This window comes from Gopherus flavomarginatus, chromosome 2, assembly GCF_025201925.1.
Source record: "Gopherus flavomarginatus isolate rGopFla2 chromosome 2, rGopFla2.mat.asm, whole genome shotgun sequence".
Taxonomy (NCBI): Eukaryota; Metazoa; Chordata; order Testudines; family Testudinidae; genus Gopherus; species Gopherus flavomarginatus.
Window position 1 is genome coordinate 176,125,445 of NC_066618.1, and position 21,558 is coordinate 176,147,002.

General features: G+C 37.5%; 1 protein-coding gene across 2 annotated transcripts in view; it reads left to right on the forward strand.

The window, feature by feature from the left end:
• The window catches only part of GMDS (GDP-mannose 4,6-dehydratase), a 550,007-nt gene that overhangs the window by 97,848 nt on the left and 430,601 nt on the right, over positions 1 to 21,558 (forward strand). For both annotated transcript variants that reach the window (XM_050940197.1, XM_050940196.1), the window contains exons 3-4: positions 3,021 to 3,108; positions 10,707 to 10,816. In XM_050940197.1, the coding sequence (XP_050796154.1) occupies positions 3,021 to 3,108; positions 10,707 to 10,816 (198 nt within the window). The remainder of the gene's footprint in view (positions 1 to 3,020; positions 3,109 to 10,706; positions 10,817 to 21,558) is intronic.

Sequence of the window (21,558 nt, forward strand, 5' to 3'; positions counted from 1 at the left end):
ATGGAGAAGCATGGGTCAGATAATTCTACCAGTGTGTGTTACCTTGCATTTCTCAACAGATAATTTCTTCTGCTTTGATGCCCATTCACGTATCTTTGTTGGGTCCCTCAGAAATTCCTCAGTCTTCTGTAATCTTGACTAATTTAAATAATTTTGCATTATTGGCAAAAAATTCCATAACACTGCTCCTTTCTTTTACCAGAGAATTGATTTAATATCCTCCAGTCCTATTGAAGAATCTGAAGTCACAATCCTCTTGCTATGATTTGGAAGGTGACCACTTATTCCCACTTTTGTATTCATTCATTTTTATTTAGCTAGTTTCTAATTCATAACATCACCTCTTCCCTGTGACTACTTAATTTCCTTAATGTGAGGAACTTTGAAGACTTTTCGAAAGTTCAAATAACACATGCGAGCTCTCTCTATTTTGTTGAAATATTCAAAGAATTCTAATTAAATACATTTTCCTTTACAAAAATCATATTAGTGTGTATCAAATCAAGTTCAACTAGATATTTTTAAATTCTGTTTTCAAAGATTACTTCGAGCAGTTTACCTGTGCATTTATAGTAACTTCTGATTGGAGATTTCTGTAGAACCAACTTCTTTCAGGAAAAATTATATTCCTTTTCAGTAAAATGGAAAGTGAATGTGCTTTTTCTGAACACATGAAATCCAACAATTTACTCAGCTTTATTGTTATTTATAAAAGTCTCTTTCAGTCTAACAGTAAAATCAGCCACAACACTTTTTAAAATTTGAGCTTATTTAAAAAAATCAGTCCCTATTGAGAGAAATCCACTAAACTTCATTCTTAACTAGATAATCCAGTTTGCACACATTTTGGCTTTGTCACAAAGTTTGCATTTCACCTGTCTCACAAGCAGACAGAAACACCTTTCATCAGTTCTTACACTAATATTTGCTGTCATGGATTAAGCATTTGGCAGGTTTTCTTTCTCTCGTGTACACATACAAAAAAAAGGGGGAGAAGGGGGAAAAAGATAAAAGTGGGGTTTGTATTTGTCACTGGATGCAAGATGCTCTTGATCTGTTTATTTGTTGGAACTTCATCAAGTTCTGTGATGTTTACACTTAACACATCTCAATGGTCAGCTGTTGGCATCATAGCCATTCAGCTGCCACATAAAACTTCTGCAAATACAGTCTTTTCTCAAGCTTTGAGCTGGCAGTGCTTAACTACTGGTCTATGGTTTATGTAATCTTGAACTTCAGAGTAGCTTAATTCAGATTCAGATAATCAAGATATAACAACATCAATCAGGACTTGAAGTCAGAATATTTTATTTTCCAGAAATAACTGTAGAATGCTTCAATTTACTTAAAAAAAAAATCGAAAAGCTTTCTGCTGGTAGAATGCAAAGGTTGTTGATGTGCCTGTAAACAAAACAATTTGAGTAAGTAAATACAAAGTTTCTGGCATTTTGTGCAACCTTGTAAAAACAAAATCTTATTCTCATTATGCCTGTGTAATTTTTATGCATTTTACTAAAATCGTATTGTTTTTACAAAAATAACTTCTTCAAACAAGTTCTGCAAAGAACACAGCAGAATGTGGATTCTTAGAACATTCTTGGTACATTTTCCTTCATAGTAGTACAGAATGTGTGATTATAATGGAAAAAATAAACCTCAAGGGTCAGATTTTCAGAGGCCTTCAATCTGGCCTTTAAAACTGTTGGCACCATATTTCCATATCAGATTTTTAATACTTAAAAAAAAAAATTGAGCACAAGTGACACTATGTAGGCAAATTAGGTAAGATGGATGGCAAATTGATCTGCATGTTCAAACTACATGTCTTTGGGCATGAACAAACTTTAAATGTGACAATATGTGGCTACAAAAATTAGCTTGTGAATTTAGGTAGATTAAATCATTTGAAAACTCTGAAAGTTAATTGTCTAGCTAGGTTATACAGTCCAGTTCTTAGGGTGTATCGTCTAGTCAATTTTTGCATACTTTAGACAGAACAAAATATGAGAAGCTTTCATGTATAACCAGCCGTCGCCATCCAGAAGTTGTGTCCAGGTTGTTGAATGCTCTTGGCCACAAATTAATCTGTAGGGGGGAGATGACAGGAGAAGAGAGATGGCCCAGTGCAAGCAAGCAAGTTGAATCAAATTGTGATGGGAAAGCTTCAGAAATATATGGAAAAAGTCAGGTGTTAAAGTTGAAGCTTCCGCTTGAGTGAGGAGCACTTGGTGACCTAAACTGACACAAACCTTGGCAGCAATGAGGAGGCCCGCTTTACATTTCTCTAGTGTATTAGACACAAACAGGCTTTGTCAGGCAGGCATGTATTCTTCTTACCGCTGATCAGTTTTTTCAGGCATATTTATTGTGGCCAGTTCAGGGAAGTTACCTTTCTCCTTTTAAGTCTAAGCTTCCCAGTTTTCTCGTCTCCTACCTCAGAACACTGAGTCAGGAGTTTGGAACAAGGTCCTGTTCTGTCTGTCTGTCTGTCTTCTGCACTTTCAACACACTGATGCTCTTGAGTAATTGAAAGTGGTTATCAAACATCTGCACAATGCAGTTGTGATGTGCCATGGAATTAACAGGAGAGGATATGAAACATTTAGGATATCGGACCAAAGGAGGCAGCATCAAAGAGCTCAAAACAAAGTACTTTGTGCTAAGACACTGATAAATTGATGCTGCTACATGCTTTCTGTCTTCGATTTAGGAATGAAGAGAGATGCCTGTCAATGGTACCAGATACAAGATTTTTCGCTTGTGTGTTTTGGATAGGGATGGGGTGAATGGTGGACAGAGCTAGAGCAATCTTACAATTTCTCTTAATTAGCCAATTATTTATGCAAAAAAATCCAAATCAAAGTTAACTAATAGTATCCGATCATTGTACCAGATAGGTGGTTAATGCCAGCATTTTTCATGTGAAAAAAAATTCTAAAAGAGCTGTTTTAAATGATATATCAAGGTATCACAGAAACTCCATTTCTTTTTCAATCCTTCTGTTCCCATTTAAACTACAGGTGCATGGAATTGTTCGCCGATCTAGTTCTTTCAACACTGGCCGTATTGAGCATCTCTACAAGAATCCACAGGCTCACATTGAAGGAAGTAAGGTTTTGTCTATATAGTTATTTCTCATTCTACATTTCTTCATGCAGTAAATTGTTTCATAGTGTATCTTTATTTAAAGCATACCAGCCTATAATCACAGTAAAGTTGTCTCTTCCCAGTGGTGATGTGGGATCTGTTGTAAAGTTTGCCGTTCATCAGCCAGACATTCCTCTTGTGTCTCTTTCTATCAGAAGCTCTATCTCAGTAAGAAGTGAAAGCAGTTTTCAGATCCAATTTGATATCAAATTTTATACTTATGAATTGGCTGGAAAAAATGTGCAGAAATATTTAAAGTAATTCATTGGGAGGGGAATGGGGTGGCAACTTCTATTCAGTACAAATTTTGATGATGCAGTTCTCTTACACCAAGAGTATCAATAAAGATATAAGTGCATGGCTAGACCTGCAAAAAGCTGCATGAGGTTGAGAGAGCTATAGGAGGCTGCAACTGTGAAGCAGTACTGAAGTAAAACAAGTTTTGAGGGTAATTATCTTTTTAGTTACATAAAATGGAAGATCATCTTATATGCAACTTTGTATGGAATATTGCTCTAGCACTGAAATAGTTTTACTTTCTCATTGCCTTTAAGGTGTGTGTGTGTTTGTTTTTTTTTAAGCTAGCCAACAAGTCCCAGCTATACATTAGCTTGGTCATAGTAGCAGATAAAAATATAGTAACACCAAGTTACACAGTAGCTCAAGGTTTAATGAAGTAAGAGAATTGCAGTTGGTGCATTGGGGTAGATTCTTTTGACTATGAGAATAAGCATAGGTCTGGTCCAAAAAAGTTTGCTGCATGTGGATTGTGCTCTTTCACTTTTTTGATCCTCCTTTTTAATGACTATTCGAAGCTGTTAAGGAAGAGTGAGATGTTTTAAGATGTATTATCCATATATTGGTGAGGCTCAAATCTGGGTTCCAATGTCTCATGACAAAAATAGAGGTCTGGATGAAAGCCAGTTATCTGTGACTCGACATGAATAACATTATCACACACACACAGATAACACATGCAGCCCTGTTGCTGGACATGTACCAGATTCTAGTGGTTTTGAGGCCACACTTCACTGAATCCATGTGCTTTAAGCCTCCAGAGTCTTAACTGAGTCCTGGCATTGCTCCTGCCTGGGGTCTGTAGGCATACTCTCCTGGTGCCAGTCCTCTGTCTAGCACCCCTTTCTGAGAACTGAGACACGCCCCCCCCCAGTCCAACTGCTTAGCCCTTGTGTCCATTGCTGACCCTCAGGCTCCTCCATAGCATAAGTAAACCCTTTCTCCAAGCTCCACCTTGAGGGTATTCTGGCTTTACAGTTAACGCTTCAGGAGTCTACCACAGCAAAAGCAAACAGAAACTTACACTTTTCACAGGACTCTAGACACAAAAACCATTTACTTAGCAAAAGAAATATACAATTTAGAAAAAGCAATAAACATACCTGTATGCATTCCCCTGCCTCCTTTTCATCACCACTTTGGAGAGTTCATTGGGCTTAGAGCTGAGTCCTTGAAGCAGTCCAGGTTCACCCTCCTGCACATGACTTCTCTTCTTAATCATGGAAGCTCTTATGCCTTTGCTGTCAGTGCCCTTCTGCCCAGTTTCCTCCTCTTCTGCTCTTTTCTCAAAATGGTGACCAAGACCTTCTCTTTTATAACCTCCAGTCCCTTTTGTCAGGTGATCTGTTCACTTTCGCCAGGTGATCCACTGCATGTCTCCATGCAGGATGCTCCAGCAGCATAGCTATGGTACCCCATAGTGTAGATGCAGACTACAGCGGCGGAAGGTTTTTTTTGTCAGCGCAGGAACTCCATTTCCCCAAATGACGGTAACTGGGTTATTGGAAACATTCTTCTGTTGACCTAGTTGCAGCTACGCTATAGGTTAGGTCACTTAACATTAGCACTAGCTAGTCATGGTTTACACTAAGGTAAATGAGATCACAATCAGATCCATCACATCTGGCAGGAGAACTTTTTCATTTGAGGGCCTTTTTCTTTGAAATTTGTTCCCTTGGATGTTTAACAGAGCCCAAGTCTATCAAGCCTCAGAACGTAATGTAAGATGTATTTTTATTTGGTTTGATTTTTGCTTGGTTTTATCTTTTAAAATTTGAAAGAAGACCAGTGTGGTCAAAGCTACCCATTATGGGAGGTTTGTCATTTGTATTTTAAACTTGAAAATAATCATCTAGCTGCTATAGCAAAAGATCATCTAAAGAGCAATAAAATAAATTAGTTTCCAGCCAAGACAGTATTAGAGATTGGTCTACTGCAGTTTAAAACGCCATGGCTCATATAGTAAACTGAAGCACAAGAAAATAAACAAAGAGCTACAGTATTCTTTTTCGGATACCTCTCCTGAGCTTGTGAAAGGAAACTGAAAAAAGTATAGAACACAGAAAAAGAAAGCAAATCCTAGTAATTTTTGACATTCTTTCTTAATCATTTTCCTCTAGTAGAGGAATGATAACTATCTGAATCTGATGTGGAAGAATCAGGCTTGGAATCTCAGGAAAGTCTGTTCCATGGCAACTATTTTGAAACAATAGGTCTCTAAGTAGTACTCGAGGAAATAAAGAAGCAATCAAGTAGTTTTAGTCTCATTAGCTTCTAAAAGCTGTGTGTATTCCCTGTGCATTCTTCACAGGAACAACTGATTTCAATTTGAATAAAAGCACACTGCAACGGATGTGTGTCTCAAGAAGCAAGTAATGAAATTTTATAAAATTCTGTGAAGCAAGCTAGATTGTGACTATGTGCCCAAAATAGATTCCATATATATTGCTTTCTAAAGGAGACTTCTAAGTCAGACACAAGGAAATTTTAAATGACTGTGTCTCCAAAGTTCTATGCACGTCGCCTATTTTGTAAAACTGTACAGAACAAATAAACCCTGTCCCAGATACAGGTCTCCCCTTTTAAACGGTTATCCATAAAACTTCTCCTTTCCACAAATAAAATCTTCCTTTATCCCGAAAAGTACATTCAGCATAGCTGAATAAATTGCTAACCTATTGTAAAGAGGAATGAGGTGGTCATGAGGGTAGTCTGGACCCAAACTACTGTGAGATTTACACTTCCTGTCTGGAATTCCACTCAGTAAGCAGACCACTGCATTCTTTCTAATAGCTTGAAATTTCTGAGTAGTCTTCAGGCATAGCTTATGTAGACTGTGTTACAGTGATGCAGGTAACCCAAGGCATGGATAACTGTAGTAAAATCTGCATATAGAAAACCTTCTTGACAACTCCAAAAAAAAAAGAGAGAAAAAAGTGCAACTTTATAACCACCTCTAGTATCTGGAACCTCAGGGGCAGCTACTGATCAAACATTATGCTCCCGCCTCACACCCACCTCACTTGCAAATCTCATTAATAAACAGTGGTCACTCAACTTCCATGGAAGAAACTCATATAATCTATGCATTTCCTACTCCTGAGGGAATTCTGTGACAAAAAAAAGCTTCTGTGTACAATATTTTAAAATTCTGCAAATTTTATTTGCAAAGAAATAAATATGAAGGCTCTCCAGCCTGGCAATTGGGAGCACAGGCCACTGGCTACAATGAGGTGGGAGATCACCCTGAAGGCCCCCCTCACCCCACCATGCCCGGGACACAAACTCCGCGGTGAGGCTGCATCCAGTGCTGATACAGGGCAAAGGCTGGGCCTGACCCAGAAATACCCAGAGCCCAGCCCCTCCGTGCCAGGCACACGAGTTTTGATTAGGCAGGATCAGCCTGGCAGGATCCAAGTGTGGAGGGAATCCAGGTGTGGGGTAAGAGGTTTGTGTGGAGCAGTCTGGGTGCGGGGGAGATCTGCAAACACAGGGTCTTGTTGGGGAGGGTTCTGGGTGAATGGGCAATGGGACTCTGTATGGGGGTTCCAGGAGAAGGTGCTTGGGGCTCAGAGGGGGGTCTGGGTGTGGAGGGATTTGGCTCATGCGGGGGTGGTGTCTGGGTTTGGAGGGCTCAGTGGGGGGTCTGAGTGTCACTTGTTTGGGCTCAGGAGGATGGGAGATGTGGCTCATGAGAGGGTCTGGGTGTCACTGGTTTGGGCTCAGTGGGATGTGGGTGCAAGGGGCTCGTTGAGATGGTCCAGGTGGGGCTCAGCAGGGTGGGGGTTCAGGTATGGGGGGGCTTGGTGGGGAGTTCAAGCACAGGGGGTGAGGCTCAGAAGGAGGGGTTGGGGGGGCCTGGATGCATGGGGCTTTGAGCGATGGGAGAGCAGCTCCCTGCACAGCGATCCCTCCCCCTGCAGCTAAGGAGTGATGGGGACTGGAAAAGGGGTGCGGGGTGTGGAGCCATGGGAGGTTTCTGAGGGTGGATCTGACCCGGCCCTGACCGCTCTGTGCAGGGGAAGAGGAAGTGCGCTCCTCACTCAGCCCAGCCCAGCGAGGACTAGCAGCTGAGCCTGGCGCAAAGTAGGAGCTACTGGCCAGGGTATCCCCAGCCTCATCCCACTCCACCCCGTCAAAGTGATTTACCTCTCCGCTGGCTGCTCTGGGTGCCTGAAACAATGTGGCTGCACTTCTGAGGAGGGGCGTGTGACTGCTTCCATTGCTTCCCCATCAGTCATTTTTCTCCCAGGAAGCAAAAAATCTGCGGGGGCAGGAATTCTGTGCACACACAGTGGTGCAGAATTTCCCTAGGAGTAATTTCTTCTGGTTGCTGCTCTGAATCCAAAAGAATTATCTCCTTCTTGTCTGCATGAATCTCAGCCAGCTAGTTCTCATGTAGAGAACCCTTGGCTAGACATTGAGTCTATCATCTGATTGATTGATTGATTGATTCTAAAGACATAGACGCACAGTTTGAGTGTTGTCCACATACTGAAGACCCTACACCCCATACCATCTCACTATCTCCCATAGCAGTTTCATATTCACATTGAACAGGAGGAATGACAAAATTAGATCCTTGTGGGACCTAACAGGAGAGATTATTCATCTTGCCTGAAGGATCTCCCACTATTCTTCTATGTGACCTCTCAGAAGCAAAGGAATGGAGCCATTCAGTTTCCAGTCCCCTTTAACACACTCTGGAGACCAAAAGCATCAGCAAATAATCTATGTTAATGCAATGTCCAGGGTTTTGCTTTAGCAGATTAAAAACAACGAATCAGTCAATGATTATTTTTAACAAAATGGTGTTCTTTAAAAATGGAGGTACTGCATAAGCTATTCATGTACATTATTTTTTTTACTAGAAATGTTAAAACATATTTACCAGGATGAATAAATTGCATTTTGAGATAAATTCTCTACGGGTTGTAGTTTGAGGACAAGGACAAAGTTGATAAGTTACATGGTGTCTTTGTTTTGACAGGAATTGGCTCACGCTGATACCTCCTTTTTCACGTATCAGTTAGAAACTAACCAAATCAGGAAACAATAAATAACAGCTGCATGACCAATATATCTACCCACAATTGTGATTTTGTCAGTAATGTCATGAAACGTTGCATTGCCTGTTATGAAGTTTTTCTTTTTCTTTTTCTTTTCTAAATTAGTCTTTTTCCTTAGTGGTACTTCATTTTTAGAACCTAAAGCTTTCAGGTCGGAAGTGCTGAGTCTTACTGTATTATCATCTACACTTTCAGCCTATGAAAAGTTTAATGATGTTAGCATTCCTTCTCTGCAGGTGTTTGAGAATCATCTTTAGCTGCTTAATACACAAGAAAGCAAACTGACTTCATCACAGAATCTTGTATTACATAGTTTTGTTGGTTAAAAACACTTTGTGTGACTCAATTGTATATTTAATGTTAGTTGTCCCTATGAAATATATTGTAGAGGAGAAATTGGCATAGCTACCATTGAACATTAGAATATTTTGTGTTATGTTTTCAAAAAATAATAGTAGAAGCCAAGCCTTGAAAAACTATCAAATAAGGAGCTGTCAGTTATGAATGGCTTTGACTGGCTTTCTTGTCAGCTGACCTTGAACAGAATTTAGCAGAATATTTATGACCTATATCCTTCATACAAATTATTAATGATGACAAGGTTGGTATGTTTTGTTCTTTTCTTACCCTGGCATAAGACATTGTCGCGAGTACCCATGCAGAGTGAAGGATAGACATCGGTAGAGGGCATATGGTACTCCTCTTTGATTGCATTCCAAGAAGACATTGTGATTATAAAATTGTAGATATACATAATGCTGGGATATATGTGAAATGTCTGGGGATAGATGAAAAAATAATTGTCAGAAATAGCCGAGAGAGTGGTGTGCTCTAGTGGCCTGAGCTGAGTAGTTGGTACTTGGTACAGGAACCCATGAATTCTAATCACAGCTTGACTTTGGCTTTATGGTCTTAGGCCACGTCCAGACTAGGGTATTAAAATCGATTTTAGATACGCAACTTCAGCTACGTGAATAACGTAGCTGAAGTCGAATTTCTAAAATCGAGGTACTCACCCTTCCAGACGGCGCGGCATCGATGTCCGCGGCTCTCCGTGTCGATTCCGGAACTCCGTTGGGGTTGATGGAGTTCCAGAATCGATGTAAGCGCGCTCGGGGATCGATACATCGCGTCCAGACTAGACGCGATATATCGATCCCCGAGCAATCAATTTTAACCCGCCGATGCTGCGGGTTAGTCTGGACGTGGGCTCAGTGAAATTGCTTAATTTCTCAGCCCCAGTTTCTCCACCTTCACTGGGGGAGCTGTGAGGAAATAAATTAATGTAGTTAACTTTTTATACAAATATGTTGAAAGTGCAGAACACTATGCAAGCATTCGGTAACTGCAAAAATAGTAATAAGAAGATACTTTGGAAAGAAGGCATAAAAATGTAACTCTTTTCAAGGGATATGGTCAAGTAGTTTAGCCTTCAAATTTAGACTTTGTCGAAAATCTACAGCAGTCAGCATTAAAAAAAGATACTCACCAATAGTTACCCGACAGTGGTATGTGATATAGTGCACTTATTTCCTGCTATAAATACAGGCAAAATGTTTAGTTACTTAGGTTTGTTAACAGAAGAGAAATTCTATGCAAGATTTTCAAAAGTTATTAATGATTTGAACTGGCTGTCAGTAATAGAGGCCTGATTTTTTTCACAAACCTCTGAGTACACTCTCCATGAAGAACAGGCTCCTTAAAGATGTCACGAGCTGGGCATTCAAAACAAGGATCCAGATTCACTAGTTGCTTTTGAAAATCTTAGTCACTGACGTTTTAATGGTGATGGCTAAAAGCTGAATGTGACAATTTTGATTTAAAAAAAATCAGTAAAAAGTATTGTTAAATGTTCCCCGTAAGTATTGGAAACCCAGACTAAACAGTTTTGTGCTAATGGGTGAGAATAAGTGAAGCTGTCCAGTTGAGATTAAATATCCTTGTTGAATGAAGAGCAACAGATTAAGCAAGTAACATAAATGTTGTCAATTTAATTTAAGGTGGTGCTTACAAATCTGGTAAAGAAGATTATATTTTTTTAAATAATGATTATTATCTAGACAATTTTCTTTTAATTTCTTACCTGAATAGTGTATGTATTTTTAAATAAGACCTTGGCTAAGAACACATATTGTTTTGAGAATTTAATATATTACTTTTATTAGTCTAACTGTATATTCTTGAAATCTGAAGACATGAAGCTGCACTATGGTGATCTCACAGACAGTACTTGCCTGGTGAAGATAATTAATGAAGTGAAGCCCACTGAAATCTACAACTTGGGAGCTCAGAGCCATGTCAAAGTAAGTAACTTTCATCATTGAGAATTTTGAATGGTTAGTGAGTGTGTGCGCTGTATATCTATTCACAATTTTAGTCCACAGCCCCTACAGCAGTTCAATTACTAGTTACAACATGTGAGCATTGTTTTAAATCCTAGCAAATACTACTAACTTGGTGCTGAATACTGTCCCAGTTTCTGTACTGAATATAAAATTAAACCTCAAGTGGTAGTATGAGGTTAAATTGGCATTGCCAAGATTATCCCCAATTTTTGAGGCTTAGTGTCTCTACCATTTCAAATAACGTTGGGTTCAAAATGTCCTGAAAAGAAACCCTGATAGAAGACTAGCATACTGTTGGTTTGTGTCTGAACCAAAACATTGTTTTAAAGTAATATTTTATTTTTAGCTGATATATGTGATGACGTGTATGAACCTGACTAAAAAATTCCTAATAGCTGAGTGCTGGTCTCAGTTCTGATCAGAAACCTTTTGGGTGAAATATTTAGTTCCATAATATTCCTCACCCCAAGACTCTAACTAGCAATCTTTGACTTGCTCCTCCTCCTCTGTCCACCAGTAGTCTGCCCTTTGATCCTGCTGGTGTCTGTTTTGGAATGCTTTGGAGTAGCCCTTCGTTATTTTATTTTTATATATTTTTATTTCCCAGGTATTTGCAACTTTTAGTGCAGGAGTTCTCAAACTTGGGGTTGTGACCCCTCAGGGGTCCCAAAGTGGTTACCTGGGGTTCGCAAACTGTAAGCTCTCTGGGGCTGACAGCCCTGAGTCCCCATTAAATTAAATTATCCCCCCCATTTTTAATTTATAAGGTGTATCACACTCAGAGGCTTGCTGTGTGAAAGGGGTCACCAATACAGAAAGTTTGAAAACCACTGGTTTTTAGTGTGTATGAGTTGCATCTGTTGTTGCTACTAGTCTGTTAAATTTATAGTAGGTACCATAATAAAACATTTACAGTGTCCTGTATGGTACCTACAGAAAGTCTTTTTCTGAGTGAAAGAGACTAACCTCGTTTAATCCTTTACTAATATGGAAAAGATTACCCAGAAATGAGCATTTCAAGGTCATTGCTGGCCCTGGTAATTTTTCTCCAAAGAAGAATTTAACCTTTTCTCTCATTGATGCTTTTTCTTGTTCTTTTTTTGTCTTTTTCTTTTCTCCTGGATACACTACTGATCTTCAGGTGTTAATTGACAGCACATTGGCTGTAACAGAACCACAATACAATAGTCACCATTTTCACAGCTTCTTTTATTAAAATCGGTTTATTCTTGCCATAGAAATAATTTGAGCTTCTGGCACCCTGCTTAACAGAGAATGCTTCAAATTAGTTTTGTACCCAGTCTGATTGATCTTTATTCATTTGCAATTTGTGTATTTGTTCATGAAAAGTAACTTCTCCACTTTTTTATACACTTTTTTGTGTATTTGTTCATGAAAAGTAACTTCTCCACTTAATTCTCCAAGCATCTGTATAAGAATGTATCACTACTAGTGAAAGGCTCTGCTTGTGCCAGTTTTGAGGTAGACAGTGTGACATGTAAATGGAGAGAGAGTGCCATATACTTTTTCTGAAGGGGAAATGGAAAATTTTAAAACTGTGTCAAAGAGTTGAACTTACAGCTAGAGACAAATCTGTAATTTTACCTTGAAATGCCAATCTGCTGTGAGTTCAGGAAAGTGATGTGAGTAAAAAGGTGAATTTTCTGTTAATAGGATGGGCAGCTGCCTAATGTGCATGTAACTTTACATCAACAAAACAGAAATAAAAACTGCACCTTATTGTAATCATAGAATTCTCTTTAAACACATGTAGTTTCATTTACCATGGGGAATCATCATTTGCATTTGCTACTTCAGTTCTGTCTTATAAATTAAGATCCACAGACTACTCTTAAGTACTTGGTAGCAAATTGTGATTAGAAAACAATGGTAAATCAGCCACATGTACCTTCTGCCTCCTTCCTCTTCTAAGGCCAGGAGTGGGAATGGGTACATAATTGCTTTCAAACTCTTGGGTCTAAGCCAGAAAAAGTAAATCGTGCCCAAAGACAGCAACTAATGACTGGTCTGATCATAGATATAAAAATTAAATATGTTAGCTTTGAAGTATGTTAGCTAATGAAGTATGTTAGCTTTTTAAGTTCTAAAAATAATATTTTGGTATTATTATCAAGATGATTTAGAACTGATTCAGCAATGCCAAACGTTCTAAGACAGCTGCTGACACTGAGTTGAGAAAGTACCTGTTCCTTCATAATAAGCTTTTGCAAACTGGTGAACATCCTCATTAGCACATGATTTTAAGCAAAGCTTGCTTTAATCATAGCCTATGTAAAGTAACCGTGTGTGTGTGTGTGTGTGTGTGTGTGTGTGTGTGTGTGTGTGTGTGTGTGTGTGTGTGTGTGTGTGTGTGTGTGTGTGGTGCTTTCAGAGAAAAAGTTCTAAGCTTACTTTACATTCTGGTCACTTTGAATCAATGACGTCTACAGTGTTTTTTGGTGGTGTTTATGTTGGCTTATGTTTATGTAGAATAAAGTTTTCTATCACACTCCCTTCCAGTTAATTTTATGTGAGCCATGCTGAAAGTAAGGAAAATAAAATAATAGGAAGTTGGTCTGGTTTCCTGTAGGAAACCAATGAAGATGAAATTGGTTCTTGGAATGAACCCACAGAAGTCTGGGAAATACTGACAGAGAAGACCATTTTTCTCAATCGTAAACAGTGAGGATTATGACTCATGAGTAGGTCACTGAGAGGCTGATTTAATCTTATGCTGGAGAAAGTGAGAGATGAATGAGTGAAATTTGCTAGTTATTAGAAACAGTAAACTTAACATGATATCATCAGAGTAGGAACAAATTATCCAGTGTGTAATCCTGCCTGTTTTCGTGAAGAATGGGGTTTACAACGTCTACGGAGTGTGTTCAGTAACAGTAGCACATTCACTTCAGAGCTGTTACACTTGCAGTTTAATCTTAAATTCGGTCTGTTCTTTAGACACTGCTGTATCATGAATCATTACTACTAACCACGCAACTATTTTTTTTCATTTGGGTAGAACTAACGGTGGTAATTGGTTACTGTGAATTGACTCCAAATGCCAAGCACAGAATAGGTTGTTTTATGTACATGCTTGATTAACTGAAACTGGTTATCCAAAACTCCCTGCTATAGTCCTGACATATGCCATGTCAACTCTACCACTTATGTTGGGAAAACTTATGTCACTCGGGGGTTTCACCTTCATAAGTTTTGCCGGTATAAGTGGTAGTGTGCACAGTGCTACATCAGTGGGAGAGTGTAGCTACCACCACTCATTGGAGGTGGTTTAATTATGTTGCTGGTAGAACTCTCACTTCAGCATAAAGCGGCTACATGTGAGATCTTACAGCTGTGCCACTGTAAGGTCTCTAGTGTAGACATGGCCGTAGACTCGTATACTTTAAAGTGTATTAACTACATTCAAAATTCCTTCAAATATCCAAGACCTAGTTTGACTGAATTTGTTTAGTGCCATTCCTTCACACCATTTGGCTATTTGAGGGGGTATTGCATATTCACTTGTGTGTGTGTGTGTGTGTATAGAACAGTGCACAGCATCTTATAACTATTTTAGGCAAACATAATTATGAACAGTATTAATTGCATAAGGCATCACAGTGCAGTATTAACTGTAGGTATTTTACTGTTGCCATCTTAAATTAATCAAGCAGGTGATAGAAATGTTTAAAGCAAAGGGCAGCATAACACTGATACAGAGAATTCTGTCTCATAATAAACAGCTTAGAGTTAAATTCAGATGTGGTACAGAGGGATGCAGCTGCTTTGTTTATAATGGAGTTAGTTTTGCCCAGTTACTCGAAGTCTGAATGTGTTCCTTTTAGTGTACTTGCTGTAATCAGTAGGAGATGACATATGGGCTGTTGGCAGTGATTATTGGTTTCTGTTGCCAAAACTGTTGTCATAAAATATATAAGACGTGAAAAAAATGAGTTGATGTATTGCAACTAGGGTGCCTAATGTTTGTAACACAGACACATTGGCTATGTGCCAGTGGCCCTAGTGTTAGTTTATATGCAAATAAGGTCTAAATTTTTTGAAAATCCAAATACTGGTACTTTTTTCTACTTTGCAAGATAAATACAAATAGTTTATTGTTTTTGTTCAACAGTGATAAAACCCTGAAGTTGATCAGGTTTTCTTAAACTGCAGTTGCTGAGAGAGGGTGGATCAGGGCTAAGTTTTATTACTACTTGATCTGCATTTGGCACTGTGCTTGGAGATTGGCACTCTACTATATGATACCAAAATATCAATCAGTAATAATATGCATCACTCATAAAGCACTTTTCATTTAGAGAGCTCAAAGTAATTTAGGAGTCTTATCCCTATTTTGCAATGAGGTAACTGAAACGCTAGGAAAGGTTAAACAACTTCCTGTATGTGTAGAATCCTGGTTTTCTGACTCTTTGGCCTGCCCTCTCTCCACTGAACCACATTACCTCCCAAATGTTGTAAGCTAGGGAAAATCAATATGTGACTAAACAAGAGGAATACTTCAAACAACCAGTTGTCCTCTGGTAGCAGATTTTATTCCATCTGCAGCAGCATCTTTGTTTTGGCTCAGATTTACTAATACATTGCTAGTTTGAATATTTTGATACATGGCCAATGTTTGCTTCTAATCCGAATATAAAGGGACCCCCAAAATGTTGTTTAGCTGAAATATTTTATGCTGTAGAAAAAGAATTCACAGTATATTGAGGAATTGCAACATTATGGCCTGATTCTAGAGTAGCTGTTGAAATCAATTTATGTTACATTGGTGTAAAGCTTGTGTAAATAAGAACAGAATCAGGCCCATTGCTTTAAGTTTGTTACTTTAGAATAAATTTCCATGGGTTTATTTCTGCTTATGTAGTTCAAAAATGCTGACTGTTAATATGAGGTACTTTTTTGTAGTTGGCAGAATTTTTCACTCAAAATTTAACACAGCATTGTTTTAAATGTTGTGCAGAATTGCACATAATACAGAAGTACTTATATGCTTTGATTTTCTTTTAATGTAAATTGGATTAATTTTTAATCCTTGGGTACCTAAACACCAATATTAGTTTCTATGAGTGGAAATGTATACTTGGTTCATAGGCTCATGCTGATGTTTACTATCTATGTCAGTAGTGGAATTAGCTCCACCTGAGTAATTGTTAATGTTAACTAACAATGAAACATGATAATTCAAGATTAAATTCAAAATATCTGGCAATAAAATAACATTGGTCCATGTTTGTTTGGAAGAAAAAATAACATGCTACCAAGCTAAAACACTTCCCTTTAAATTAACAGTATCAGAGGAATATATTTCTGCAATACATAGGAAGTACCAGTATTTGAAAACTGGTTTATTTTCCTAAAACATATAGGTACTAGAATAAGCTTTTGTATATTCTACTCATGATAGTGGAAGGATTGGTATTTGTACAGTTCAGTAATCAGGTGGATTAATTTACAGTCCTTTTAAACTAATCTTCTGGTTAAGGCCCTGATCCTGCAAACACTTACTCAAGGGCTTAGTTTTAAGCATGTGAGTAATCCCATTGAAGTAGTGGAATTCATATGATACGATTGGTTCTAATACCTATGTGTTTTCTTAAAACAAACCAGTTTTAAAAATACTTCCTCTGTATTGGGAATATGTGTTACTCTCACAGTGTAAATTTAAAAGGCCATATTTTATCTTGGTAGCATCTGGATTTTTTCCAAACAAACATTAATCAACAACTTTAATGCTATTAATCATGTATTTAAAAATAAATGTGGGAAAAATGATTATAGGATTGGGATTGAGAGACTTATTAATGACATTTATATAATTTGTATCTATTCAGTTTTGGCCCTGATCCTGAAATCCTTATTTAGGTAACCCTCAATGACTTGAGATCAGTTTTGCTTAAATAAGACTTGCAGGCTAAATCCTTTGTTAGGAAATTTTAAAGCATTCCCAGTCCTTCTGCACTATCAAAAATAATCAGAAGTATATACTACTTATAAACTATAAATCACATAGTTTTATCCAGTATGCAGAAGTAATAATATGTTTCTGATCATTTGGTTTACACATTTTTTTGTGCTTTCTTGTTGTATTATATTAAGTTTCCATATAATTAGCTATAAGCATTGCAAAAGCCTAAGTGGGTTACTTATATTAGTCTACATTTGGTGTTGTAAAAGCAGCAAGTTTGACCATTGAAGAGTGAAACACTCACTTAACAAAATCTAGTTCAGCTAATGGACAAGAATAATGGCACCACTGTGCTAAAGGGTAAGGATGCAGTACACACCATATATAAACAAAAATAATCCAATAAATCTTAACTTTATAGAATTTAAGAATTTCAGTTGGTTTTTATAGAATATTTTACTGTATCACAAGTTGGTATCATATCTTTAATTTAGATGGTGTGGGAGTTCATTTGATCAGCTAAGTAGAGCCCACTCCTGGCTTTTGCAGCACTAGGAACCTTTATGCAGATTGCTTTGCTGTAGGGATCCTGCTTATGAGGATACGATTCCATAGAGTTGGCTAGGGCACCATGGTATGGGGCAGGCTTTGCTGTATCTCTCTGCCAAACCACTGCGCTCAGCTACCATCTGTTAGCTAGCCTAGCACTGACATCTCACATCAGTTTGTGCTTCTAGTTTCCAGACCACAACCTCTTGCAGAAGTGGTATGTGAGCCATTTCATTATTCAGGGCCCTCTCTTAACACACTTGTGTGCTCTGAGGGAGGATCCTGCACTGCTTCTTCACAAGAGGAAGATGATCCTTGCATTACCTTCTCGTCAATCTCACCTTTCTGCACCAGTGGGCGGCTTAATCCTTTAAAGTACTGAATACTCTAGTCCTAATCCAGCAAAGCACTTAAGCATGAGATTGATGGGACTACTCAGGTGCTTAAAATTAAGCATTTGCTTAAGTACTTTGCTGGACTGGGGCGATAATGTTGGGCTCTTGAAGATCAGAGCCTCAATGAGGCTGAGGGCAGGGTAGGGCTCTTAGTGTTCCTTTTTGAAAGTTTAAATGTGTAATTTTGCCTATATCTAGCTTTAAAACTCTCTCATTGCATTTCTGAGCAATCTAATTCAAATGTAAAGCCATTTAAAAATTCCTTTATACGCACATAATATTTTACTTGGGGGTAGGGTTGGGGAACACTATGAAAATCCTATTATACCTGTTCAAACAGATTGTTTTCTTTTATTAAGTGTAGGAGGAATTGTAATAGGTGGTGATGTTTGGAATTTCTCATAATTAATAGACCACACAAAAATATGTTTATTTGCATTTTACACCATCAGCCCAGTCATAATAGCTGCGTGCATCGGCTAGCCTAAACTAAATCTAAAACCAAAAATATTTTTAGTAACGCAAATATAATCGTCACATGGCTTGAACAGATTAATGTAATTGTTAGATAAATATACATGTTGTGTCTGCTAATATTGTAAATACATGCAAATGACTAATGGGATTATATGATGAGTTGAAGTAATATGTACTAAGAAGAATACATTGATTTCTGTTTCTTTAGCAAATAGTATTACCAAATTCTTCACTTTGTGATCTGAAACAAGTACTTTTCAGGCCAAGCACAATGGGAGCCAGATTGAGACAGAATTTTTATGGACACAAATGGACATGTTTTAGTGTTGCAAAAACCTGTAAAATGACCTAACTCTTTGTGCCTTCTCCTCTCCCTCCCACCGCCTACCCCACCTAAAACCACCAAATCAAATCCTCTCCTCACCCTCTCCCCCAACACCTCACTGTAGTAATTTTTTTCTTGGTATGGAAAAAAGTGCTAGAGATTATATACTTTTTGGATCATATTGATTTCCTTTGTGTTGCACATAATTATAATTTGTTAGGTTTTTGCTTTTTCAGTCTCTAATCTTGTTGTTTTTCATGTGTCATTGTTGAGATAAGCACTAAGCAGATTACCACCAATAAGTTATTTTAAAGTATCAGGAAAGCAATCAGGTGAAAAATGAAGCCTGATAATTTATTGAATGCTTATCAGGGAATGTGAAAAAAACAAAAAAAAAGCCCTGAAGCGTAAGTATTGTGATCAGCTAGCTGAAAAGATTATAGACTACGTTGTCCATCGGTTATTTGTAAATTCAACAGTTGTTGTCATCTTCTTTTTTGCAAGATATTTTATAAATGCAAGTAACGGACTTTTTTCCTTTAATTCCCCTCTTGTGCAATACAGTATATAAAGAGGACTACATACTTTAGTGGATGAAGTGGTCCTTATCTATATGATCTTGATGACTGATAAACCATATTCTTAATCTTTGTGCGTTATTGGTATTTCAACATTCTGGGATGAATTCTGAACTCAGTTATGTTGTTGTAAATGTAGAGTAACAACAGATGCAGTAGAATTACATTGACTGCTGTGGCATAGAAGCAGATTTTCATCAGTATGACTGAAATCAAAATCCGGGCCCTTATTAAATCTATATACATGCGGACGGATAATATTCTAGCATAATTAAATTTTGAAAGCATTATCATGTATGTTTTTAAAATGTAAAATGAGTTATGTATACATTCTCTAAGATCTCAGTTGGAAAACGTAGTTAAATTTGGAGTGCCTTTAAAAGTAAAGATTTTTATTGTGTACATTTGTTTTATTTTAAATAGCTCAACTTCTGTTTTAAATTCATTTACATTTAGAGGGAGGAAAAATGCAAGTTCTGTAAAGGTTTCTGTATTTTCTTGGGAAGTAAGCAAATGTCCCTTAGTACTTTTCCTTCTGACAGCTGGTTCAGTGGAAGATAAATTTGATGGAACGAGAAGGAAAATAGTTATGCTGTTTCTGGCATATTTCTTCTGTCAAATAGATGGCAGCAGAGTGTTATAGACAATGGAGCAGTCCAGTCCTGTAGTCGTAGTGAAAGAATGGTGACATTGCAAGCTGACTTCTATCAACTGCAGCCCAGTATAACTTGTAGTTAAACATAAAATACGAAAGAAAGCTACCATTGATAATGCAGGAGCATAGAGGATGAAGAAGGGTATAAGATGCTATAAAGTTCTGAATTCTGGAATAGTCCCAGGTGGGAAAACTTAATCTTTTAAGGTATGTCGTCCTCTCATGCAACATGACTGAAATCAGCTAAAATAATATGCATGTCAAAATAAAATGACAGAAAAAGAAAAGTATTCACAAGTTGCAACTGAAAGTAATGAACTGCTGCCTTGGGGTACTCTAGAACTTGGCCTGCATGTCTATTTTTTAGTTAAGCAAGTTAGAGAGAGGAAATGTCAGTCCTCAAATCAGGCAAGCATTCTTTGGGAACATTTGCTCAAATGTAAGCATTTTTTGAAACAGATCTGCAGTCTGTTATGGCCTAATCCCAAAATTAGATTTGCCATTAAAAGAGTTCAAGTATTAAATGCGTCTTCAGGATAAGTGGTTAATTAATTCAAGTGGTGCCGTGTTTTAATTAGCATTCACTAGTTGCAAAATTAATGGGTGTACAAGGGGTGTAGTAATCAAATATTATATTTGATGTATTCAATATTTTGTCTGTATCTGGAGCTTTTAGTAGGATTACCTTCAAAACAGGATGAAATCCTGGCTATGTTGAGATCAACTGTAGTTTTGCAATTAACTTTGCCAGGATTTTTCACTTACAGTGAGGAAATCTTGGAGGCTGTCAGTCAATTTCAGCCCAAAATTGTTTCTTTACTTTTACAATTATATCATAAGACAACAGTCTGAGATATGAGTGTTTTTAGCTTCAGGATTATTATGGCTTCATTGTACTTCAAGGTTTGGAAAAAATTAACACAGGGCAATCTTAGTGCTACCAGATCTAGAAAGGACTTTATTGCCGATAACGCTGTATTAATACTACGGTTCAGGGTAAACATATGGCACACCATTTGTTTTCCTGCTGTACCCTACATGGTTTAGTTTCCATAAACAGAGCTCATTGTTACAAAATTGCTTTCAGAAGTGTATATAACAACTTAGTAAAGGCAATATCTGGCAAGTCTTTGTTGTGACAGAAACTTATTTCTCACGTTTTTCTTCCTAAATCTGATATCCTAAGAATCCCTACCTCTATTCGACAAGTTAACCCTCCCCCAAATTTAATTTAATTTCTCATAGGTAATAAAGGCATTTTCATTCTAAAGTGTGTTGCAACTCACTCGAGCTGTTACAACTAATTGAGACTAGAAGGGAGTGTAGTTTCCAACTGTATAATGTAACAGTGCAAAAATTAATAATCTTGGCTGTTGATGTTTCAGCTTTGATTAAACTGCTGTTGGTGACACAGTATGAGTGGGCCTGTGTGACTTTTTTTTTAAACGCTTTTACAAAATGAGGTGTTTTGACAGTTTTAATAAAAGTGCTACAGTATCATATGTACTGTATGTAATTCATGTTATGTCAACATTGCTAAAACATGGATGGTATGTGGACTTACATACATACAGTACTTTAGCTATGCAATAAAATGATAGTATTCTGTATCTTTATTTTAACTTTCCGTATTTAGTATCAGATTCATTAAGCATGTCATGTTTTTACACAGAAATCTTCTGTTTTTTGCTTTCAAACACACTTCTGAGGACATTCCAAATTAACAATAGTGTTTCTAAACATGCCATGTTTGTTTTAATGACTTTTATGCTAAAAAGCATAACAGTGCTGTTCTAAT